General features: G+C 43.7%; 1 protein-coding gene across 1 annotated transcript; it reads left to right on the plus strand.

The window, feature by feature from the left end:
- Positions 1 to 920: 920 nt before the first annotated feature.
- Positions 921 to 26333, plus strand: LOC115321335 (the record flags this gene model as incomplete). Its single annotated transcript, XM_042287963.1, has 4 exons — positions 921 to 1087; positions 1160 to 1254; positions 7951 to 8028; positions 26164 to 26333. Coding segments are annotated over 4 exons (510 nt in total), but the record flags the coding sequence as incomplete, so codon positions are not given.
- Positions 26334 to 26941: the final 608 nt, after the last annotated feature.

The following is a 26941-nucleotide window of genomic DNA, read 5'->3' on the forward strand; positions in this document are numbered from 1 at the left end:
CATTTTTGAGGTCCTATATTAGAGCGACCTTACCAGCCAGTTAGACTACGCCATCGCTTCCGCCAAGCATCGAGGGAACCTTAGTCTTTCTGCACGTGCGACAACCCCGCTAGGGCTCTGCGCGTCTGGAGCACAAGATGGCACGAGCCCTCGCATGCACTGCCGTCTGCCTCGTGTAAACTAAAGTTATGGCGGCGTCACGCATGCGCTGAACGCTTAGTGAGATCGGTCTATTCATGATGTGTATACGGAGTTGGTGAGGGAATCGGTGTGTCACATCACTATATTTTCCCTCCAAATTTAGCGGGAAACTGGATTGGTTTCTACGCCACAGGACGTGGATTTTCCCGCTTTGTTTATCAACTGACTGAGGTGGTGTTCAAGTCAGGGGATATCAGTTCTCAGCTAAGTTTAGGAGGTGAAACTGAACAGATGTTTTAGCCACAATACGTGAATTTTCCCGCTAAATGTAGCGGAAAAACTTAGTTGAGAGATAGGTGTTGTGCTGTCAATTTCCCCAAGGAGTATAGGTCACGTGACGTGAGGTAAAGTCATGTGACGACACCTTTCCCGCAAAATTTGGCGGAAAGGGCACAGACAGACGGACGGACGGACGAACAGACACAATTTAGAAATGGCGGGTACCGCTAAAAAACATTTCAAGCTTAAAAAAATATAACGGTTTGAGTTGTGGCATTTAGACAGGTAAAGCGTTGTGCTCAGCGCCACAGCGCGGGCAGTTTTCTTGTTTAGATTTGAACATATTATCAGTTTAGTCGTTCATAAATTGCAGTGATTTGCCCTCCTAAGTGCACTGCAGAAGAGCAGACGCTGTAGAATATTTAGATTGTTGGAGGAAGTATAGATACCGCATTCGGCAAGCTCAAGGCAGTGATTGTTTTCAACATCTTTTTTTCCAGACTGTGACTCTGCAGGACAAATTTTACCTCATGTACCGCTCCTACGAAAATGATGATGCCCTCGGTGGCACCGGGAAATGTGTTTCCATACAAATGTCCGAGAAAAACGAAGAAACCAAGACCACGAAGAGCACAATGAAGTACAGGGACCCTCAGACGAACTCTTTGTAAGTATACCCTTGCCCTTGGCTACCCTTCTTTGTTTCGCCTGATTACAAGGAACTGACTTTATAATTTAGGATAAAAAAGACCGTGCGTGTCACGCTGGCTCCTTCAGACGGCAGCGCAGGCGGCGACACCATCCAAATAGGCGATGCGGAGGGAGGTGACACATGTAAGCCGGAATTTCTTACTTTATTTAAAATCTAGATATCCTACCCTACACTCTCAAAAAAAAAAAAAAAAAAAAAAAAAAACGGTATATTCTTACACCCCTTGTCCTATATAAGACAACCCAAAACTTCATTTCGACGCACAGAGCACTGACTTCGAACAGACGGCCTCAAACTTTACGAGGTGCTTGAGAACGGTGAGATATACTACATTAAACAGCTAAAATACGTATCAAAGACCACATAAACGAAACACTGAGGTTTTGCAGCAATACCAAGAAAACCGCGCTGACATTTTTTGTAGTCAATAACACGTGAATTAGCTATTTCAATGAGTTGTACCACTCGGCCAGTGTTGTGCCCGTTACCGAAAAAAAGTAACGAAATATCGTTACTCGTTAGTTTGGTAAAAAGTAACGCGTTATCGAGCTACGTTACTCTTTTACAAACGTAACGATATACCGTTACCGTTACCTTTCAAAAATAACGCACGTTACTTTTACGTTACGTTTACGTTACTTTTCTGTTCGAGTACATATGTTTGGCAGAGATGTATGATAAGCCTCCTTAACAAGCTTGGATAAAGATAAAAATTTACAGAGTGGTTTCATAGTGTATTGATGCGCGAAGCAGCTTAATTTTCGGCATGCAGATTAGGCATTGCAACTGTAAATTGCCTGATTCTGTCTCCTTTAGTTGATACATTTCATTCAGACCTGCTGTCCATGGCGACGGACTTTCGTTATTCATGCCCATCTCACGCGCACAATGAGTCGGAGATGTTAGTCAATCGGCTTTTATAAACTACAGCATGCGAACGAGGACTGCTGCAACACAACCAGCCAACCAACACCCCTCATCTATACGCCGGTTTTACAGTCCGGTTCATACTATTACCAGAGACTGATTTACTTCACTATCTGGAACAGGACACCGGTTACCAGCACATTGGATATAATCACTTGCTGTAGGGAGCCTTCATGTGCGCTTCATGTGCGAAGCGCACATGAAGGCACTCTAACTTGCTGCCTCTTACCAGCAGTAGCTCTTAGTTTTTCTGTGTAAAAAAGGTTTCGTGTTTGTAAAATATTTCTTTCCAGGTTTAAAACTTCTTTTTTTATTTTTTTTATCATGACCTTAGGGAATTAAAGATTAATCAAGCGAAAGATTCTTCTGTGTACAAAAGTGGGTCAGGAACTTTCAGGCAGCGAGGGGGAGAGCGAGGGTAAAAATATTCCACAAAGGATGTTTCTTTTCTTGAAACTAGAGAAATGTTGTAAACGGATGTCTCTCCACGGCTCCCCCCCCCCCCCCCCCCCCCCGCTGTCCACTTCTGCTGCACAAAGCAGGGAGGGGGGGGGGGAGAGGAGGGAGGGGAGGAGGCTGTAACGCAGTCGTTCGTTCAAGCCTTGTGGGTGATGACACTATGAAAAAAAAAAAGAAAAAGGAGGATGAACGGATTTAGCTGGTAGCCAAAGGTTTTTTTCGCCTTCGAGAAGTGATTTTTTTTTTTTTTTTAACTTTACTGTGACGGATGCTGGTTCCGTGCAGCGATAAGCTGGTGCAGAATTTTGAGATAAGGTTGTGCAGGATTTCACCAGCTTTGGTCAAAAGTAACGAGTAACGAGTAACGAAATTTGACAGCCGATACTGTAAAAAAGTAACGGAAATACTTTACTCGTTAGTCATTCAGAATACTAACGAGTACGTTACTAAGTTAGCGAAAAATGTAACGCGTTACCAGTAACGTCGTTACTAGTAACGCGTTACATCCAACACTGCACTCGGCTATCAAGCCGCCTGTTAAAGTTGGGAACGACGGCTCGACGTTAGCGCGCTCTACATCGAACTGAAGTTTTGGGGTGTCGTATATCTGACAAGGGGCGTAAGAATATACCCTTCTATTTCTGAGAGTGTAGATTTGCACAGCACAGTATCTATTGCGGTTTTGCGTTCCGCGTAAGGTCCCGTTCACACACATGCGTCTGCTTAGGACCGAGTTCTTGTAATTTCTTACGACGAGAGAACACACTGGCGCGCTGGCGCCATCTATGAGGTAATCCTGGGAACTGGATTTCACTCGATCGAAGGTTTTGCGGCATCTGCAACATCAAATGTACGTACTGTGTATCAGAAATGATATTTTATAACATCGTCAAAAGTTTTTTTCAATCCAAGGATGAAAGAATGATGTGCGAAAAAGACAAGGAAATATACCGAAAACCGCATATGTTCCGCAGCTACCGGAAATACGGCACCAGGGTTCCTCGATGCGCGCTCTCCTGCCGACCCCTAATGCCCCTGGAGTGGCATTAGGAGTCAGGGCTTTACCGACTCCCGGTCCAAGTCCGATTTTCGCGGCGTTCACATTAACGTCGCCGCCATTGGCGGCGTTGTCAATAGCATCGCTACCGACAGCGGCGCTTAGGTGGTGGAGCGCTCTCACTGAAGTAAAAATTAAAATAGAAAACTATTTAATATAACAGTCATTTCTATAAAACACCTTCGGCGCATAATGAATATAGAATGTAATTTATTTTTTATTTTCATTTCTATATTTTTCTTTTGTTCCGAAAAGAAAACTAAAAACCGACCGGTCGGCGGTTGCATGAGCTGTCAAGTGGCACGAGTCGCCGGCACCCCGGGCCTAGGCGCCGACCAACACCCCATAGAAGCTAAGGCCGTAGCGCTCTTCTCGTGACGTCGCAAAGGAAGGCCATCGAGGACGCGCGTCGAAGCGCCGAAGCGAAGGCAACGTGCGTGGATCGACTGTCGTAACAATCAGTCTTGTACACGTTACTAAAGAAAAGTAATAGATTATAATTACTATTACTCTTGGCTAAAAAGTATTCGATTAGATTACTTGATTACTCGACGGCAAAAGTAATTGGACATTACTTAAAGAAGTAATCGTTACTTTTCCGATTACTTTGTTGTGTGAAGACACATCTTTAGCGCTCATAATAATGAACTACTTCCAACCTATATTTCACATTCGCACAAGTATTGAAGAAGAAAAAATGGCTCCCTCTTCGTGGTCGTTGCACCTTCACAATGCGGACACAAGCACAGAATTCGTTTGAAGACGTTTCATGATTTGGGCGTTCGCCAGTGTGTGTGTGTGTGTGAGGGGAAGGGGACGGAGGGGGTTCTAGATCTTGTTAAGCTTGACCAAAGGTTGTCGCTCAAAGTTTGCGTCGCTCATTTTATTATTCACATGTAGATGAGCTCGCATGTTATACAAAAGAGCAGCAGCTCCAGGATTTGAAACAGATCATGTGTAGTATCCACTAGCGGAAGAGATCGCCCCGATCATTTCTCAACTCGAAACATTGCTGGTCACAAAGACCACGTAGGGGAAATGGGGAAATATTTCAACTGCCTTTGTTATATTTTGCATCCGCTTTAGGCATTCTTCGGTTCTGGTTCTCCTACGGGCTGCGAGTAGGTACCCGAAGCAGGGTTTTTTATTTTTTTATTTCTGTGTGTGTGTGCCTGAGGGGGCTAGTTTGAATGAAGGACTCACAAAGCTACATTCTGCTTCCTCAAAAGTCGCCCTGAATTGCCTTTGTCACGCACTGTGGCTTCCCTGGGGCTTCCCACAGCCAGTCCCAGCGGGAAAAAAAAACGGACATTCCACAGAAACTGTGCATAGAAAGAGATTAACCTCGTTTCCTACAGCTCCGCAAAAATCTCTTTTTTCCGCTCGAAAAGAAAAAAAAAAAATCAAATTTTATTTTTGTCATTTCATAAAAAAAAAAGGCGTGTGCCAGGGGGGGGGGGGGGGGGTCCCGTGGACAGATTGTAACGGTTACGAGTAAATTTATTACTCCAAAAAGTAATCAGATTACTCTTGTGATTACTGCCTAATAAAAATAATCAACTAATTACAAAATTACTCCAAAAAGTAATCGATTACAAGTAATGAAATTACTTGTAATCGATTACTTTTTGGAGTAATTTTGTAATTAGTTGATTATTTTGATACGTGCGTTGATGCGTACGGTACAAGTCTGGTAACAATACAAGCTTGTCTTATTAGCTAAAAAAAAAAAAAAAAAAAACTCCACAGAGCAACTGGTCTGGAAAACACTTTATTACTGGGCAAAATATTACACCCCATAATAATCGGTAAGGAATAGGAGGAGGTATGCGTATAAAGGCCTGTCCAAACAGGATATTAGAAAACTCACGACTCCGGCAAATCGTGCCACGCTCCGCTTCCGGCCGTCGGGGGAAAATTTCGCTCCGTCAAAGCAGCCGGGGGGAAACTTCCCTCCGTCAAATCCACAGAACTCTTCCAGCAGTTCTGTGGATTGGATTGGATTCCCGCGGCTCTTGTTCCTAACGTACTTCGTGTAGACAAGCAAACCTGGTTGGTTTGGAGTTTAATGAAATAAATGATATATTCTTAAGTTCTCGGTGTTTCTACATACAACTAAAAGTCTCACTGTTGCACACTGCACTTTATTTTTTTTTTCGAGCTACAAACGTAGATTCTGACAAAGAAAGCTGAGCCAGGCGGCCGAAGCGCACCCTTCGACGCAGGAATGTCCCAAATCCACCCGAAGCCGGATCTCCTTGGCCTTCGAGCCGAGGCGACGGCGGTACGTGAGGGCGTTGGCGAGGTGAGCCAGACGCAGGTGGCGTGTGACGTCAAATCTGACCAGCACCGACGTCAGAAAAAGTGGAGGAGGGAAAAAGAGAAGTCGTGATCGTGAAAATTTTCACGACTCCTGCAAAAATTTTTAGGACTCCGACAAATCGTAAAAAAAGAAGCGTCCGCTTCAATCTTCACGATTTGTCGGAGTCGTGCGTTTTGTAGTGTCCTGTTTGGACACCCCTTAAGACGTCTGCAGAAAATGCTATTTTATTAAGTCGAAAAGATTGAGTCACGTAATTATTGCTGTAGGAATCCGTATTATTATACAGAAATTCTTTGACAAAATGGCGAGAAACGCAGTGATTGGACACAGCAAAACAGATCAGAATAAAAATCATGTAGACGTACTCAATGCGAACACGGCTTGACAGGTGTCACTTACAATTATGTAAGCGATGCTAACACATGCAGGGACTGAATTCTATCATTATACCCAGGTCACATTGCAAAATTAATATAATTTTCATTGAATCACTTTATATGCCTAGGAAATCAGCTTGCGATATTCATATCTTCACTCGGGATCGGTAGGTGATTCAATCCCATAATATCATTTATTGACGATATATTAGCTTTTCCGTTAGGCAGGGGTACAAAACTTACGTAATATTTGCAATCAACTAATCCACATCTCTCAATAAGCTCAAGCTGCCTAAGGACAAAATATAATTAATGCTTGATTCAATATTAATATTACCTTAATACAGTTAGGATTGTAGTATGAACGTGCTAAAGGCGCTAACAAATTCAGCAGAGACACTTAAGACTGCTTACCTGTAGGAATGCTAAAGCATTCATACACGCAGCGTATTCCTACAAGCAACGCGCCACGTCTCCCTTCTTCACACGGCACTCCGGCGGTGACATACGTTCCCCCACTGCGCAGGCGCGGCAGCCCCCTGCCGGCTCCACGGCTTCAGTGACGAGGCATCTAAGTTACAATGCTTATCTTTGTGTTTTATTTTTTCTGAGGCGCTTCCGCTTTGCCGCCAATATGAATTCACGTGCCGTTCCTCTCAGCCAATGGTTATTTTGGTGCCGTTTCGCTCATCCAGTGCGCATTCAGGTGCTGTTTTTCGCTGCTAGAGACATCAGATGACGTCGGCTTCGCTCCATGGGACAGTTAATGCTTTCGCATTTTTAACATTTGTATAAATCAGTATTGGGCAGTAACTAGTCACTAGTAATGCGTTACCGGTAACTAGTTTCGTGTTTAGTAACTTGCAACTGTCACTCAATACCGATTAATGAAAAATAACTTGTAACTGTAACAGTATTACTATTTCTCGAAAGACAATGTAAAGAGTAAAGTCTTTACAATACATATCAGATTTACGCCTAGAAATATTGCAAACACGACCACAAAATTGTCTGGCAACGCGTCAGAGGGTCCAGAGTGCTGTTGTGGGAACGGAACAGCAAAACCTGCTGCAGAAGCCATTTGTACCACGAAGGAAAAAAATAAAATGAAAATGAACTATATTTTGGGTTACGCTGCTTGGCCAAGTTGGTCCCGCGAACTGAAGGATGTGGACGTTTGTGTCCGTACCCGATGTGTATGGTACATGGCCTACAGCGAACGCAGATGAAACAATGAAACTTTGGTGATTGTCGCCTCAAACGCCTGTTTGGACAAGCCTTGAGATGGTGCCAGCTTGACGGAAATAATATTTTTGTCTGAAAAAAAAAAATATTTCAGTTATGAGTGCAACTATTTGACAGCATCTATGAGGATATTTAAAAACTTATGAGACCAAACTTGCTAAAAATGCGACTTCTAAAAAAAAGTTTAAGATAGTTTTTTTTAACTATTTGCTTACAGTACGTGACATCTTTAAGAAACGCGGGGTGCGGCACGACCCAGGTATCTACTTATTATTTGCCCTGAGCCAATCAAATCGCGGCATTAGCAGACAAGAACGTTGAGGAAGCAGAAGCTTGAACAGAATAAGCCACACCCTGCCTTTCTTAAGCTATCAGAGACTGCGACGATTGCCGTTCCTAATATATGTCTATTATGTTTGTTCGACGGCAGCGGCCACTAAATTTCAGTTCGTTCATTCGGATTACGGAACCTGTGACGTGGTTGTCGTTTTGGGAACAGGAGAAAGAAGTAAGTAGTGCGGCCTTCACAATTTCAACTTCTACCCCACGTTGTTAACTTTTTTAGTACATGTAGTTTCTGCATATCACAACATAGGTTGCGCTTTGTATTAAGTGCAGACACAAATAAGCAATGCACATTATTACGATGTGTCACCACTAATTGCAGCGACAAGATAGGACACTTTATGGAAGCAATACAACGCATGTTTTACAACCTGCGAACCGACCATTCTACTGCAGCTGTGCTATTAATGCTGATGAAGTTTCTGACTTTCACTGTCAAAACGGAGTCAGCGGGTATTGCCTGGCATGCACCATACCGAAAGTCCCCGGTGTCCGGTATTGGCTATCTATGTAGGCTCGCTCATCTTTGTAATGCCCAGTGGCGGTGACGACCAAGAGCATTTTGACAAGCGGGAGGACGGGTCCGGCAATGAGCTTGACCTCCAATTGGCTATTCTGCAGATTTGCCAGAAGGTAGGCCTCATTTCAAGCGCGGTACAAGCTCTCAAACAAATAACGGACAGCTGCATCTTTGTCCGTCCAGTAAAGCAAATCTTGTTAGAAATACCATCCACAATGACTGTAAAAATTGGAACGTAGAGTTCACGGTCAAAAACCAGCAGCTGATGCTGCCACTATTGCGTCGTAAAAATAATGGTGCACTGTAAATCTCTTTTACACGAAGTTAAAAACGGTGACCGTCGAAATCTACAGTCACTAGGTGTTGAAATTGACCGTAAACCAGATTTACAGTGCACGGTCATGTTTACGGCACTGTAACGCGGTTACAAGTAACGCATCACATTTTTATCGGTAACGTGTAGATATTCGTTACTTTTTCAGAACCGTAACGGCTAACGCATTCACGTTACATATCTCGAGCAACGGGTAACGGAGTTAAGTTACTTCTTCTTCCAAAGTCTTAAAAAAAAAGTTATACAAATTTTTCTCGTGTTTCTAGGCGCCAAGCCAAGTTAACTTTTGAGTTTTTTGCGTTTTTCGTTGCGTTTTTTTGTAAGTATTTAAGTGAAACCGTAAGAAAGATAAAGTAACTATGTTCAATGTCTGCATGGACATATTTCTTAAAATATGGCGCGTATGCATACCCGTAACCTCGAAACAGCGAAGACAGATAATTCATAATGAAAAAAGTTGCGCCAAAGTAACATGCGTTACCTTTTATCAGTAACGGTAACGGTAACGCGTTCCTTTTAGGTTGAAATAACGTAGGATGGTAACGTGTTACTATTACGTGGAAGTGACGGGTAACGTATTTTGTTACTTTTTTTCGGTAACGCCTACAACACTGCTTATTATCCATTTTTATATTGATATTTTAGGAATATTACTGTCACCCACCATGAAATGCGGCTGTAAAATGTACAATACCATGGTACTGAAGCGCACGATTAATTTCAACAGCCTAAACTATGCAGTGTAAAAAGCACGGCCGAGTATTTGGGGGCTGTTGTGTTTTGGACTGTTGAACAGGCTTAAAGAGCTGCGAAAAGTGAATAAAATAATCAGTCACGCACAGACAATTTAGATTTCTGCGAGGTCGGCTGGTCTTGCACCATCCGATGCATTATTAATTTGCGTGACCCGTCCTGTCAAATTAAAGAAAGCGATATTATATTTATTTGCATTTCCAATCAAATTTTCACATGTGGGCAATTAACTTAAGAACCTTTGTTTATATATATTTTTTTGTTTTTCCTCTTTGGATCCCTCGATCAGGGTGAATCCCAACGTAACATCTGTATCATCACATGTAGGAAGTAGTGTTTGACTTTACCATTTGACTATAATTCCAGCATAGAATAATTAGACAATAATAAATGTCATGAAAATGTGTAATTGGGTAAATGGTTCATCGCTCTTAATCTTATGTGAGCTTTTGAAGCACTGATTTGTTTAATGTGCCCAAGTAGCCTGACACTCAATCTTGTAGGTTAATAAAACTCCCCCAAATGAAGTGCTAAATTCATACTGACACTTTTTTACCGATTTCGCAGCAGATTAAGGACCGAACAGATATTCACCCAATTACACAATTGCGTGAGTCGTAAAATTGAAATAAATAAAGGGAATATCTGCCGGTTCTCAACTATAATTTTTTATAGAGTAACAAATAATACATGAGCACAATCAACAATTGTAATGAAGATTTCTATATAGGAAACAACATTTAGTGCTGTAAAATAGATCACTGCTTTCTTTTTTCGCTCGTTTTGTACTGATAAATTGCCCTTCAATTAGTTAACGGACTTTTCGCTAAGAAATTTGCCCATCTTGGAATGGACCAACTGCTATTATCATGTAACAACATTTACCTAATGAAACCTTTTTTAGCAAGGCCTCCACATCTTCGGGATACTGAAAATGTTTATGTTCAGACAATATATGCCTATACTGGATTAAAAGCTGCAACAGCAGTCGTTGGAGGTGTTATATCTTTTTGTTTTGTAAGAACTAGAAAAGAAGGAAAAGCCTTGCTATTTTGAATGAACATTATGAGTATCTTTGAACCAATACTTGTCACCGGTGCAGTAAGTCTGACGTGAGGCAGATACAGGAAGCATTTCTTAAAGTACGTAGCACATCCTGAGTTATAATGGAGACAACCTTCATATTCGTCAAAATGACTTCTCGACTGATACTAAAACCTGAATTAAATTACGATTATCAGCTGCTTAGTGAGGCGCCAGCGGATTAACATGCTCCTTGGCTCAAGAAGCGCTTGCTTAATTCTCGTAATTTTCTGCAGCATGTGCTGACCGAGCAGACGACTGGAGCTGTTTCTTAAACACGGATACGCACAAAAACTCGATTTCGCGGACAGATAAGTCGCATGATTGAGGCATGCGAGTTAGATAAAAATTAATTTAGTTGGAATAATTCTGTAGTCATCGCCGCTTTCCTTGGCTGCTCAAAACTGATTAGAGTCTACTACCGCCTCTACGGAGCCCATAGTTTCGATTTTGAACGAAATCTCCGAAACAAAATTTGACATGAAAAGAACAAAAAGCACTGTGAAAACAAAACTATGCTCTGCAAGGTTATGTGCACCGGCGACACTTAAACGTCACAGTTCAAATACATATAAGATAGGGCATTAAACAAAAGAAAATCTATTAAATTGAATGCGCCACCCGTTCAGGCGGCCCGGCCGAGCCGACGCGACCTGCTCCCAGCCGCGATGTTTCTTTGGTGGCGGCGCCCCCTCGCCAGATTTGCTTTGCTAAGAAATGAGATTTGGAATATTTAGTTCGTTTAGTTTAAAATAAAAATATAATAATCTTTTTATAACATTGTCTCGATTTTACCTTGGGATGTGCTATATACTTTAAGAAATGCTCCCTGTATCTGCTTCACGACGGCGAAGATCAGAAATATGAGTCGCGAATATGTCAGTTATGATTTTTTCCCGAGGTAACATCAAATTTGAGTGGCTTTAAATACATTTCGGTTATTCCCTCCATTCATTCGGCGGTTTGCTTTGTGACCATCTGGCAGCAAGAAATGAGGAGCATTCGAAGAACTTTTTCGGCTAAATCAGTTTTCATCGCCGCCGTGAAAACAATGGATTAAGGGACCCGTCAACTTGAAGCTTCAAAGAGCGCCGCTGTGCCTTCTCGGAAAGGAAAGCTCGAGTGCAACAAGAAATACTGCGATGTCTGGAGATACAGACGCCACGCAAGATGCAGACTTACTGTGGCGGATAATATTTCGTGAAGTGCCGTACACCCAATGCTGCCTACCAAGTGTCGTGTTCCCTGCGTTCGAGTTCAAGAACTCTAGCTTGTGTTACACCTTTTGTTTTGCACCGACTAATATAAAAAGCGCTAAAGAAGGTATTAAAGCAGTACCATGTTTCGATGACGTGCATAACATCTAAGGCGAAGATGGGGTTTCATTTGTCAGTTTGAATCTCCCGGTAACACTTCCCCTCGCCAGATTTGTTTGACCTCCATTTTGGCTCGATAAGCTCATTTTTGCGAAACATGCGAGGCGTAAAGGTTACATAATGTATCTCTCATCGCAAAAATGGAAGTGATGCAGAAAACAACGAATATTTAGTATTATATAATTATTTGGGCGAGCGAGAGAAATTTCGGCCGAAGTAGGGAAATTTCAGGCGTCCGCAAGTGAAATTCTGACTTTCCATGTTGGCAGCCCTGCATTGCTGACATTTATGTTCGTCAGATGCAGTATACAAAGGAACAAAGATACAAACCAAATGATTTCAAAAGCACAAATGAGCTCATTGGCTTTGCATAAACTCCAAGGTACGAAGTGCAAATCTCCTCTGGGTATGCAATGTTGAAAAGGTAGTACACGCTGAATGGTACAGCCAGTGCTAGGTCAAACATGGGAATTTCGTCATTCACAGTTATTCCATCACTTTAGATCGAATACTGTTGGATGAGTAGACGGTTTCCGATAATAAATAAAGGAAAGAACGAACATAGGACGGGAATATAGATATAAAATGTTGTGCGTTGTAAAATTATTAAAGCAATATAAAACTGAAGGTAATAATGACAACTTGAGGTTTTTGAAAGTAACCAATACTCATCATGAACTACCGCGTGGGTCAAGTGGATCGATGGCGGATTGAAGAGACCGCATAAATCGGTTTCTTAACTTATCGAGCTGGGATTTACTAAAAAGATGCTCGAAGCTGGTGCATTCATTAATAGAGAGTAGGAATACATGAAACTGCCGGAGTGAAGAGAAAGAAAATAAAAACTGGTTTTGTTTATGGAAAAATGATCGCTAGGCGGTTGAACTCAAAATCATCAGAAAAACGTTGTGGGCTATTCTTGCGCCTGCAACGTTTGAAAAATTTCTGAACTGGAAAGAATATAGAACTGGCTTACCTATTCTTCTCTTCATCCGGAACAAATAAGCGCCACAGTAACACATAATATTTTTTTTCGGTATACATGCAATGTGTAAAGAAGACACAGTTTTTTTATTCTTCTTGACTAACACAGGTGAGCCAATCTATCCACAGTTTTAGGAAAAACCTAAATCCTAGCGCAATAAATTAAGAACCCGATTTTTGCCGTCCATTCAAACGGCCATATATACCTTTGACCCACGCGATACAATGCCTGGTTATCATGGGTCGTGCATCTTGATCCCTGTCAGTTACCCACTGGCCTTTCCATAAAAGTATGAAGTGCAATTGGAATCGGTAATCCCAGACGTTAAATTAATACAATTATACCTCCTTGCGCGGAAGTAGAAAACAGTTTTTCATCGAAGTATGTAACAAGCAGCACAATTAGGCACAAGACGTCTGTTTGATGACTTCCGGAGAGCTGGCCCTTACGCTCTAGCATCACTATTCGCAGCTTTTTATATCCAGACTTTGGTTTTGCATGAGGTGGATGATCCTATTTGTTGTTTTTTTCTTTAAAGAGACTCGTTCAGAACAGCTTCAATGTCAACAGCGACGGGTTGCTTGAAGTGGTGGAACAAATCGAAAGGCACAAACAAAAATAGCCAAGCCTCTTTCTGGTCCTTGATGTTCATACAGCAAGCAACAATGTTACTTCTTATCAACACAGCAGCTTGGGTTAGTTGGTTTTCCATCTTACGACATCAGAGCACATAAACATCTCGCAAACAGGCACTCTATCGATTACAGACACAAAAACATAAACACACGTACAGCGCTGAGCTTACAACTCTTTGCATATTGTCTTCGTTTTCTTTTACGTATTGTTAATACAAAAGCTCTAAATTATTTTGACCTCGTTTTCTAATCCGATTCTTAAAATAAATTTGTAAAATAGTCCGCGATTATATTCTTAAGGTGAGGCAAGCGAATTATTTTGCAGGTAAGGTAAATTATGGGCTGCTCACGCATTCATCGTCAAGCTTGGCTACATGCTCGCTTCAATTATTTTCCTAGTTGGTTGTTGTGTCGATCTAGCACGGTGGAACTACGTAGCTATCCCGCACACCCGTAATCCCGGCAGTGCAGACGTAGATGTCGTAAGTTGGCATTAGTGATATATTTGTGGTGTTCGCGAAGTCGGTCATTGAGGCAGCGTTCTCAGCAGCGTACCCCAGTGTCCTATTAACGTAGATTGCGGACAACCTCCTCAAAGGTATGAAGATACGGGAGGTCACTCAACCTCCCCTAGACACAGGTATTGGTGTGCCTTATATTCAGAACTTCATACATGAACTGAAAAAGTAGCAAAAAAGTGACCATTTAGGGGGTATTCTCAGCTCCGCACAAGCTCTGAAGTGTGTGCAAGAAAGTGAACGATTCTTCAAACCATTAAAAGAGAGATGCACTCACAAGAACAACATCAATCTTGTCCAGTGCACAAAAATGGCGTTGTTTCGGCGGCGCTACTGTCGCAGTCGTAGACGGAAGAAGAGGATTGAATAAAGGTTGTTCTTCACCGGAACTGGAGCAGGGCGGTCGACTTCAGCTGCCGCGGCAGCATACAACAGAATGGCGAAGAGTGATGGACTGGCAAGCATGAGCCTAGCGGTGCCGCCTCCTTCCCTTCCCTCTTCCGAAAGACCTGTTATCCCGTGGAAACAATGACGGCGGGTGTTCTAAAATTACCTGCTGGTTTTGGGGGCGACGCACATGAACCTGCTCGGCGGAAGGACATACTTCTACATTGCCTCGGTGTCGAAAGACAGCGAGTCTTCACACTTCCGGTGACTCACCATCCGCTACTACTCAAGGAACAAACTGCCGGCGCAAAGACGCAACCACGCCGGACGTGTAAGAAGTCGCCTTGGCGGCCCTGGGACCCTATACTTAGCGGCGGCTCCGAACGTGGTCATGGCACGACATCGCTTCAGACAACGAGCGCAGGTATCAGGGGAACCTCTCGACGTATTTGTCGCCTAGCTGCGAGACCGGTCGCCGGACGGCGGGTTCGTACTCTTGACGGATGAGTTCATCCGAGATCAGCTGGTGGCGAAGACTACGAGCCAGCAGTTACGAGAGCGTCTATTCCTGGAAAGAAGTGGTCTAATAACTTGGACCAGGCGTTACCCACCGGCTGACCGACAGAGGAAGCGGTTCGATACTCAAACGAACTCGTATCGTCCTCATCGGTGTACAAGATGGACATTAAGTCTACTCCAAGCCCCCAGCTACTAGAGCGTACACAGAGATTGAGCCTTCATTCTCCACTTTGAAGAAATGTTACCGCTGCGGGTCGTCGGGACATGTCGCAAATTCCGCTACACGCAAAGCAAGAGGGAAGAAGTGTGCTGAATGCGGAAAAAGTCGGACATTTTTGGGCTGTCTGCAAGACTACCGCCAATCGCACTAGCAAATGCGGCACGATCTGAGAAGTTGCGTGCTTCAATGACTCTGACGAGGACGTTCTTAGTATTCGTCACGTGCACGATAAATCGAAGAGATGTTCGTATCTACATTTCGGTTCAAGACGAAGGAACGCTGTAATCATTCTTGGTTGATACAGGGTCAGCAGGTTTCATAACGTTGAAAGATACGTACAAGATAAACTTTAGTTCTGCTTATCAACTCTAAAATACGTCCGCAAGTTTCTTCGATTTTTCGCGGCAGAAGAGCGCCGTAGCAGGCTGCTTTGTTGCTGCCCCAGGTTACAAGGAGCTCAAGTGTTCTGTACACTTCTACGTTGTCCTAAACGGTACGAACGCACTCGACATCGACGCCATCGCTTGCTTGTCCCTTGAGGTCAGTGGTAGCGCTTTGAAATGTTGAAACACCACGTGGGTACCTTCTGGACTCCCTCGAAACTCGGTAGATGACTTCGCGCACCTTTTGGAAGGAACCCTCGGTACCGCAAAGGGGTTCACTCACAAGGTAATGATGCATGAAGGGGTTCATCCCGTTTTTGCCAAGCTGCGAAGACTCAGGGACGAGGTCTCCGAAGAGCTGCAGCGAATTCTACAGGCAGGCGTCATCGAGAAAATGGATGTGTCCAAGTGGGTATTGTCGATCGTGGTGATGAGAAACAAACAAGAAAAGTTCGTCTCCGCGTTCATTTAAGAGAAGTATAGAAAGCCGTTATAATTTATCGCTTACCGTTGCATCACACTGAGGAACTGAAACAAGCACTGGTCGGAGCGAAGTACTTCTCGCGCCTGGATCTATCGAGCGCCTACCATTAGGTCATTTCGTACCCGGAAAGCCTAGATTTGACGGCGCTCATAACCCACGAATGGCATTTCAGGTTCACCAGGGATTGTTTTGGGTTGTCGACAGTTCCTGTGGTGTCCAAGAAAATCATGACTGCAATTCTCAAGGGATGTCAACAAGTACACTACTACTTGGATAACATCATTGTTTTCGGAACTACCGAAGGGGAGCACCTCGAGAACGTACATGAAGTTCTCCGTCGCATCAGTGAAGCGCGCTTGAAGCTGAATGACAAGTGCATCTTTAATGTTTTGGAACTGTCATTCTATGGACACGTTGTCAGCTAGCGGGGAGTGTCACCCATGCAAAACCATGTTGACGTGATTGTGAAGGCCCAAGCACCTACAGACGTCACCATGCTACGTTCGATTCTGGGCACGGTTGGCTACTATGCCAAGTTCATCGCTCGGTATGCGGAGCTGGCAGAACAACTACGTGAGCTACCACACAAGTGTTAACCATTCCGCTAGGCTGCTGCACGGGAAAACAGTTTTCAGAGACTGAGTTCTTACTTTTCTGCGAGCCTCTCCAAATGTTCGACCCTAAGCTGCCCGTGGTCGTGACAACTGACGCCTCAGCCTACGACCTTGGAGCTGTTCTACAGCAGAAGAAAAACGGAGACCTGGTGACCCTCACCTTTGCTTCTCGAACTCTAACACCACAGGAGCGGAAGTACTCTGCTGTAGAGAAGTTTTTCCGGAGTTGCCACTCCGGTGTTGGAATGATTCCGGAATCATTCCGCATTTTCACGACCCCGGAATGGAATGGGAATGGAATGGCGGCAACGTTGCGGGGAATGGAATGGGAATGGAATTAGGTGCCTTTTGCCCGGAATGGAATAGAAATGAAATGGGCACAAATCTTTTTTTTTAGTGTTTACGGTCAGCTAAACCGAGCCAGTCAGTGAGTCAGTTGCTCAGAAATAAAATGAGTGGGAAGCTGCTAGCCCGCGAGAAGCCCTAACAGACTTATACGCAAAAAAAAAAAAAAAAAGCAATACAAAAAACAAGCGTCAAAGGAAAGAGCAAAGGGGGAAAGGGGGATAACGTGGCACCTTTCACGGACTCGCACGCGTCGGGCTTCGATGGCGCTACACGAGAGCGAAACAAGAAACCAAGCACCAAGCAAAAGAAAAGGGAGTGGCAAAGAAAGAAACCGCCATGCACAACTCCTCATCGTAGTTCTTGTCATGCTTTTTTTGTTGTTGTTGCGACGGTTTGTAGAATGCACGCGCGCGCACAGACTGAGATCTGGGAGCGGAAGCGACTCATAACTCGCAGAGCTCTGATAACTCGTTGACTCGGGCGCCGTCGAAAGATGATCAGGTATTGTTTTCTTATAGTTCGAGGCGCGTTGTTTAGCAGGCAGCCAACCCTACTGCTTTCCACGTTCATTCGTGCGCACTCCTTTGAAGTGCGAAATGTGGGTTTGCTTCGGCCTTAAAACAAAGCGAGATTCAGTTCCCTCTTCTCCTCTTGCGCTTTGCTCCGAGGCTTGTTTTTTTGTACTGCATTTGTAATGTATGTCCGCCTATTACTTGGTTTTTGTTCCGATGCTTGTTTTATGTGCTATATGTTTTAGTGGGTTGGAGTTACAAGCAAGCTATCGGATTCCCGCTCATTTTTCTTTGACTTTAGTCTCTGCATACTTCGTTTCACCTTGCGATGTACCGCTGCGGACGGTATACGAGTCACCCTAGGCAATCCAGCACCGTGAGCGGGACTGCAGGGTCACGCGACACTCAGAATGCACTGGATTGGTTTCGATGGCTGTCGTGCTGTCTGTTGAGGTCCATCGTAAGGTGAAGTAGACCATCCTCGCCGCTCTTGGTGTGACCAAACTGACTAGACCTGCAGAAAGACCGTCCCGCGCCATACGAGGCGCGACCGTTGCTGTGAGGGCAACTGAGAAGGAGAGCTGGGTGTTAGCTGTCACTGAGGTTTTGGCTTCCGCGCGTCTCGGCTGTCCGGTCTGCATTCGTGCTCCTTGTCCTGGACCCTTTTTGAGGCGCTGAGAAGTCAGTTGGACGGTGTTGATGAGAAAACACGGGGAATGTCAATTCGTACGGTGCGGTATTTCCCCGTTAATTGCATCTTGATGTGAAGAGCTTTGTCAACGCTGACTTCCCGACCCGTCGCCACTACGCGAACAACCGACACCGAGGTAGAAGAATGAATCGGTTGGTACCGTCTGCTGCCTGAACCCGCCACTCGATCAGCGCGAAGAGGAACATCACATTTCTGACGAGAAGACAAGAAAATTACATATCGAGTCATGGCATCGTAGAAGACATTTTTCTACATTAGTCGCGAAGAAAATAAACAAGCTGCACGCTGAAAGTTGTGCAACGAAACTATACATGGTGCAGTCGGCGTATATCATCGAACTTTATTCGCCATCTGAAGAGGAAACACGAGAATGAGTATGCGAAGGGTGGAAAAGGGCAGGCGAACCAGCCAAAAATTGCATTGAATATGATAAGAAATATCGAGATTCGTAAAGCAAGCGTGAACTTATGCGTTTTAAAACAGGTTTCGTGACATGGACTATGCGGCCCCTCGTGCTGCGCCGCAGAGGTTGCATTTTGTCAGAGGATGTCTTCTGCCGCTGTGCATGGAGTCGCTTCCAGCAGTGTACTAGCCGTGTTGCTGTATTTGAAGAATACAGTAATATAGCTTATTCCTGCCTCACGCACGAACTGGATATTTTTTATGGTCTTATCAAACAAACACGCTGGCCGCGTATGTCTTAAAAGTCAAATGCAAAAAAAGTTAAAAAAAGAAAAGAAAAGGAGTGGATTTTAGCTTTGCTGTTTGTTGCGAGCCACCTGGTCGTGAGACCGATGTCTTAAACAAGCATCGACATATCAAGGGGCTTTCTCGATGTTTGCAGTACATTGTAAATAGGAACTTTCTGATACCAGCGGCCCGCTTAGTAAAAATCAGTGCTTTTTTGAAAAATTTAACTTTTTTTTTTTTTTGCAATTTTCTTTGCATTTGATAATGACAGCTTTATGCTGCTTATGCCGGCAGCAAAATGTAGCTGTCAAATGCCAATTTTTACATTTAGGAATTAAAGGAATGCAATGGAACGATTCAGTCATTCCAGGAGTGGGAATGGGCTCAGTGTCTCCATTTTTAGGAATTGAAAGGAATTGAATTATCGAAAACTCTAATTCCCCGGAATGGAATTGGAATGGAATGGGGGTGCCCATTCCGCAACACTGCTGTAGAGCGCGAGGCGTTGGCTTGCATGTGGAGCTGTATCCTTACCTGGTGCACATTCAACAAGTAAAAGAAGAGCTTTCCATGAGTGGGGATCAGCTGTTTCGGGGGGTTCGGGTTGTTGTTCATACCGCTCTTATTGCGAAGATTCTGGAACTAGCACGCGAAGCTCACCCTGGAATAACAAGAACAAAGCAGCGGGCTTGCGATAGATTTTGGTGGCCTGGAATGGACGAGCACATTGAAAACGTTTTTAGGTCCTGCGGTGTTTGTCAAGCAGTTGACAAGTCTGCGAAATTCGTCCTATCTCCCCTACATCCAGTTGCATTTCCGTCTGGGCCCTTTTCAAATGCTCCAAGCGACTGCCAGTACGTTCTAACACTAATAGATTATTTCAGCAAGTGACCCGATGTCTGTTTGACATCACTAGTTACGTCAGAAATATCATCTCGTTTTTACGATCAGTGTTTAGCCTGGAAGGCTACCCTACTGAACTTGTCAGTGATCATGGCCCTCAGTTCGTTTCCGCAGAGTTTGAAGCATTTTTGACGGAACGGGGATTACGAAACAACTTCACTTCGGTGTATCATCCCCAGAATAATGGACAGATTGAACCTTTCACCCGCGTCTTCAAGGACTTCGTGCCAGTCAATGCCCAGAAGCAGCGCCCCCTCAAGAAATCGGTGGTGGAGTACCTAGGAGTCAACAGTCGCACTCCTCACGCAGCCACAGTCAAGAAGCCAGCTTTCCTGCTGCAAGGACGCCAATTTAGGGACGGGGCTGGAAAACGTGGGGGCCCTTGCAAGGATATTTTTGATCAACCAACAAAGAGTCTGGGAGAGCAGCGACGAGTGACTCAGTGGCAGCAGAAGTCCAAGAAGTATACGAGTGCCCGCCGGGGAGCCAGAATCAGTGTGCTGAAACCTGGAGTTATAGTACAGGTCAAGCTACCAAGACACATTCCAAAATGTAGCCTCAGCTATTCTGCGCCCATCAAGGTGGGCAAATACCTAGGCAAGAATGCCTAGCGCCTAGAAAGTGGGAAAGTGTTAAACAGGAAGCAGCTCGTCGTGCTACCACCAAGCACCAAACCACTTCCTCAAGCTGCCCTGCGCCACATCCTATGGTTCTGAACGACATCAATGTCATCGTCAGCAGCATCTACACCTTCTATGGTCGCGCAACCACAATCACCTCCCCGCGACATGTTGGAAACTGCGTTGCCCGCATCTCCATCGACCTCGCTGGCACCGGGATGTCCCCTCATCAGTTTGCCCTGTTCAGTGGCCATGGAACCAAGATGGTCTGCCAGACAGACCTCCAGATTCCAAAGATTGCTGGATCTTGTTTTATATTAGTGTCCTTGTTTTAAATGTTGAACATAGCATTTTCATTTTATTTTTGAAAGGGGGAAACTGTTGCGGTGGTGCTACTGTCGCCTTGTAGGCGGTTGTTCTTTGCCGGTACTGAAGCAGGGCGGTTGACTTCAGCTGCCACGGCACCATACAAAAATCGTGCACTCCATTGCTCTCTTCTGTGGAAAACTCTATATTGGCCAGACTGGACGATGCCTCAAAGATCAAATTCACGAACACCACAATAACATTGTTAGAGCCAACTCGGGATATCTATGTCTGCTCTGGCGGAATCGGGTGTACGACACAACTACGTGGTTGCACCTTGATAACACAAGCAAATAACTCGAGAAATATTTGATGTGAAGCGTATTGCCAGGCTCGACGATGGATGCGTGAGTCGCCCATCTCCAACCTTTTCTGCAAAATAATTTTTAGGAAGATATTTGCGGACTATCCTACGAGTTTGATTTATAGGCAGAGAGAAAAACGAAGACAAAACAATTTACAGGTTTTGTTTTAAAAATACCTAGAAAATGAAGACAAAATACAAAGAGTTATGGAGTCAGCGCTGTGTGTGTGTTTTATGTGTCGGTGATCGAGAGAGTGCCTGTGTGTGGGAGCTTAAACGCTCAGTGAAGTTTAAGACATTCCTCCTTTGCAGTGAATGTGTGACCTTCATGAGGGGCAATGCATTGTCTCTCTGGCTTCCCTCTGTTTCTTTTTTTTTTTTGCTTTTTGTTTTTCACAAAAATTTTCAAGCTTAGCTTGTTTTTCTTTCACCCGCGTCAGACAGGGAAAAAGAGTGCACACATCCGCACTGTATTTTCAGGATCTTCCTTTTCGTAGTGGCATGGCTTCTTTTGCCAAAGGCTGTTATCAACCCCTGGCAATGATTTGTTTCTGCAAATACTTGTGTCCGGTTCCCAGGACGTGTCCCTCAAAGACGCCTTTGAAAAATTGATGATTCCTTACTGTCTTGCGTGATATACCGTCGAGGTGCTTCTTTAAGGGCCGGTTGCATGTCATCGTGGCTGCCTTTACTATGATGCGAACCATCTCTCTGCGATTCTTGGGTTCTGGTCGCTTGTTGAACTTCAGGGAAGCTTGCAGGGGTCCATGCATTTCTTTCCATGGTACAATGAAGTTCTCCGCCCCTTCTAGGTCTAGGTGTGAGCTCGGTAACTCAGTGCTTGTATGGACTTTGGTATAGAATCCCTTGACTGTTGTTCTGACATGTCATGAGAACAAGAGCAGCCCGTTTCCCCGTAAATATGGATAATAATATTAATGATAATAATATAATATGACATATTTATATCATCACAAATATAAGGCAGGATAACAAACAAAGTTTTCTCCCTTCGAGTTTCCGTCATTTGTAGGATCGACTTTTAAGTGCACCGCGTGCCGTACCGCACCACCCCCCCCCCCCTTCCGCCCCCCAAACATGTAGTGTTTTTTTACCACAAAATTATCGTATGCATCGTCGTACGTCTGTCCAAATATAGCGCTACCTGTCCTTAAAAGATGCCAAAGCTTCATAACTAACCGTTATCTTACCATATTCAAAAGTTAAGTGTTTTTCTGAAACTTGCAATGGGGAAAACGGGGCCCGCTCTCGGCAGTTTGCACCTTTCAGCCAATGTATTCGTGGGTTTCAGCGGCCATCAGTTCGCTCTCTAATGGCCCTAAGGGCCCTGAAAATATATGTAATTGAATGAATAAACTATGACACATCTACAGAGCACTCTATCATCAGGCGCTACTATTTTTATCAATAGTCTATGAAATCCTAGCACCAACAGACAGCTGTTAAAGCTACAAATTATGCAGCCTACCTAAATATGTGGCACCAACTTGCAATTTTGCCTAAATAGGGAATTTTCGTAAACCGCGTTTCCGCCTCCGCTAAGCCCTCCGCAACAAAGAGGCCGCTGCGCTTGCGCGCCGATGGCCTTGGCTGTAGAGTTCCGGGTATCGTAGCAGGTTGCGAAGAGCGTTGTGGGACGGCGAGAACAATATACGAAAACTCCCTATTATTCCAAGGGAAAAAATCGTACCTTCAGCAGAGAAGCTTCCAAACAGTTTCCGTCTTGACTTCGTTACAGGCACCCCGCCAAGGCTGCTTCACTACCATAGCTAAGGTCACTGCTCTTCTTAACACCAAGCTTTTGCAAAGCTTTCATCGTCAAACCACTGATTTCTGGTTTCGTCAGGTTGCCTAACGCACAAAAAACTTTTTTCTTGACAGAATCCATCCTAAAATGAAATCATATTTTACAATTAGGATAGAAAAAAAATTTAATATTGGGGTGTGCGTATTTCTATACAACCCAGGACTTAGTCTGCCTCAACTGGCGACTTGTCTCCTAGGTGTAGAAGAGAAATTTAGCTAGAGCAGTACAGCCGCTAGCCTGGGGTCTTTAACGTGGATCACGCAGTATAGTGATACACGACCACAGGCCCGTACGATGCTCATTCAGATCGAAATGGGCGAAGGCAAGGATTGAACCCAAGATCCCTGGGTTCTGCAGCGCGAGATTTCGATCCACGTGATTCGAGCTGGGTGTGCGCTAGCCCACTCGGCCACCGATCCCCCGTAATTAGGATAGACTTCTTATGAAGACTGTAGTGTTGAAGCGGAAAGTCATCACTCAGAGATGTCAGGTATTTAGGCAGACGTGATCACACATTTCACTAACCGCGTAATAGTGGAACGGTGACATGAACCTCCCATAATAATTGCGCAGCGTAAACAAAACAGTCTTTATTTACCACTAAACCTCGAAGAATTTTCCCGAACACGTGTTCATGCGACTGAAGTGCCACAAACATTCCATGAGTGCAGGCTGTTCTCATGTAGATCACTTCGTCTTTCACACTCGCACGTATACCAACGATATTCCCAAATTCCTGGTACACTGCTGCAATTCAGTACAATAAATATGCATATTATAGGGGGTACTGCTTTTATAGTTCACAATGAGGATGAAAAATGGGCCAAAATGCAAGTATGCTTAAAGTAACTAATGCCCCTGCGCTAGGGTACGTGTACAAAGTGATTTGAAGTTTTTAGCTGTCGCACACAGTTCTTAAAGTAAGAGTGATTTGATTCGAACCTTGTGGTCCAGGTATTGGTCAGTGAACCAAACTCCAGAATAAGGCCTGGATAGTGTAACAGAATATGGTGCTTGGGAAGCAAGGCTTCCGAATACATAAACTATAGAGAATTTTAGGGAACCGTTTTTGCACATCCGATACAGTACGATGGGCACTTCGGTACGAACTGCGCATATGTTAGTCTTCTGTATTAGCGCATGCGCAGTGCGTAACGGAGGGCCCATCGTAACGTATCGGATATGCAAAAACGGTTTTCTAAAACTCCCTATAAACACGTCGTGGTTATCATCACTGGGTTTTCTCACGGCAAAAGCACCGTCTTCATTACAATCCGCACTAGTCGATGGAGTCGAAGGGTCCTCAACTTGAAGCGGGACTGCAGGCGATATGCCGTCGCCCAAGAAACACGTCAAAGGTGAATACGCCCTGCACAAAGGTGGTGTGGACAATGATTTCACACCAAATACCTTGTGACAGTTGGAGTACAGACACGTAACCAAGATACCATCGGTGATGTGGCCCTTGAGATGTTTTAGCGAAGCCTCCCTTGTGCGACTATCGACTTAAGCATAATGGCGAAGTGCACTGAACAGTTTCCAAACTCCTCGAAGCACACCGAACTTGCCATTGGGCGTTCGAATGCCGATGAGTTGTCAAAACAGGACACCTGAAAGCAGCACACGTAATGAACTGGCGACAGCATCCTCCGTCAAAGAACGAAATAATTCAAGAGCTGAAAGTGTGCACATCGATGTGTCTTGGGATGTTACAAGGTCGCCGGAAGCGCGTTTTCCTCATGTCGACGGGTAGAGTGGTCCAACTGGTTTCTTAATGCCTTAATAATTTGGAACGAATGGCTGTGAATACTACCCTGGGTATTCGTGATGACGTACGTAGATTTCAAAGTTTTGTTGGGATTGCTTTGTTGCCCATCGTTCCGTGATTAGATATCTCTATCGCTGTACGGATGTTTCAGATTCATTTCGATACTTTCTGGCCAATATAAAAAAAATGATTCGAAATCAGTAACTGTAAAAAATATTAAAATATATCTTACGCTTTGCAAAGTTGAGAATTTAGACTTTATTTAATTTGAGTCGCACATATACGTACAAACACCAATCTTCCTACGCCTCTTCTCTGCATCACCCTGGTGAGAATCGGTGAACCGATTACGGCACGTTTTCCAAGCTGTTGTTAAGGTATACAGGAAAATTAAGAGGTTTCATAGAACTTTCTAAGTGTTTTAATAAAATGCAATTATATATTTATTTGGCCAACTTTTAGGCCGGGGTAACAGCGCACATACATCATACAAGCGAAAGTCTGCAAACACGAGTCAGTGCAATAACCTTGGTTCGAATGCCGCGTGCCAAGTTTCATCCTTGAACTCATTGCAATGCGGCATTCGAAGCAGGAACATCGCGGTCACTGGCGTTCGAATCTGTATGCAGACTGTCGTTTGTGTGATGTATAAGCAGTGTCACCCGGCTTTAGGGGTGCCGAACTTGTTTTCAAATCAAACTCTTAATTATTCTTATAAAAATTAAAATTTAGTGCGCGAGAAATACTTGAAACATTAAGTATTCTGAGCTCTATATGCTCCGCAGAGAAATCTCTCATAAGGGCCCAAAATGTTTACTATGTTTTGTATGATATGCTTTTTTTCATGCGTACCGTCAACTTCACATTTAATAAAACACCCAGTTTTTGAAGAAAATAATTAGACTAACCCCTGTGGTTCAGTTTCACTGATGAAACAAACAAAAAAAAATTAACCCTTTCAAATTTGTCTGCGGATGCTGAATGCCTGCTACACATTGAAAACATGCTGGTAAATTTATTTCTCTCATGTTGTAACTTGCTGCTGTTCCGTTATTCCTTATGGGCACTCATGTGATATTACGAGGGTTAGTTTATATTGTAAATTTTATACTATTCTAACGTGAACATAAGACATCACTTTCGAGGAATATGTAAGCTAGCACGTGACTGTCTTACAGGTTCATTTGCTCATAAAAATTTACATGTGACAGATAGAAAGTTATCATCGAGGCTATTTGTTTCTTATAAACGTTACTCGTTTTATTGTTGGTTGTGAATCTTAAGGAGTCTTGATTGAAAATATTTTGCGTGGACATTATCAATAACTGGGAAGTCCACGGAAATAATAATCTGTCATACTCTGTCGCGTAAAACATTAAAGCGATGAAAAAGAAGACAACGAAAAAGCTTAGAATATTCCCATTTCTTCATTTCAGAATGTGAACTCTGGGTCAATGCAGATGCAGTAGGTTCCGATGACGATGAAAGCGTCAATGAGAAGATCGCTAAATGCATAAACGTATACAACAAGCAATGCCCAGACCAGAAGAAATACGAAATCTACGATGAAGCTACATGCAATTCGCTTGAAACGAGTTCCAAATAGACTGAAAATTGACGAATCAAGACACAACATTGCACACTATGGCAATCAGTTGAGAGCACGCTGGATTAAGTCAAATTAATTTTGATGAGTTTCCTGTGTTTCAAGGGTGGTGGTATGCACAAATAAAAATATTTTAGCAGCTCAATGATTGTTTAGTAAAAAACCTTGTAAACTGTTTTGAAAAAAAAAAAAAATAGAATAGGTTATTCTCAGAGTGCATTCATAAAAACGTTTATTTGCACAATAACATTATTTGATAAAGTAGATAGTTAGCATAACTTAGAACATGCGTCCGAAGTTAGGAGGATTGTTTTCTGCGATGCTTCTGAAAATCTACAGTAAAATGGCGTCTTGGCGATGCTCCATTTAATTCTTTTTACGTAACAGATGGAGGCGGTATGTGGTAAAACCTGGATATTTTATTTCAATTCTATAGATTCACGTTCGTCCTGCCCATTTACTTGGACACACGTCTGTTATGTAATGCTTGCAACGCCCAAACCGATTCCAGCTGACGCTACCATCTTATTGAGCCAATCCAGGAGTTCCTAGATGTGCGTCGTCACAGCGGTCAATGTCTTTTTTTGTTTGCTATCACCGACTAAACA

The sequence above is a fragment of the Ixodes scapularis genome, unplaced genomic scaffold, assembly GCF_016920785.2.
Source record: "Ixodes scapularis isolate PalLabHiFi unplaced genomic scaffold, ASM1692078v2 ptg000683l_1___fragment_1__unscaffolded, whole genome shotgun sequence".
NCBI lineage: Eukaryota > Metazoa > Arthropoda > Arachnida > Ixodida > Ixodidae > Ixodes > Ixodes scapularis.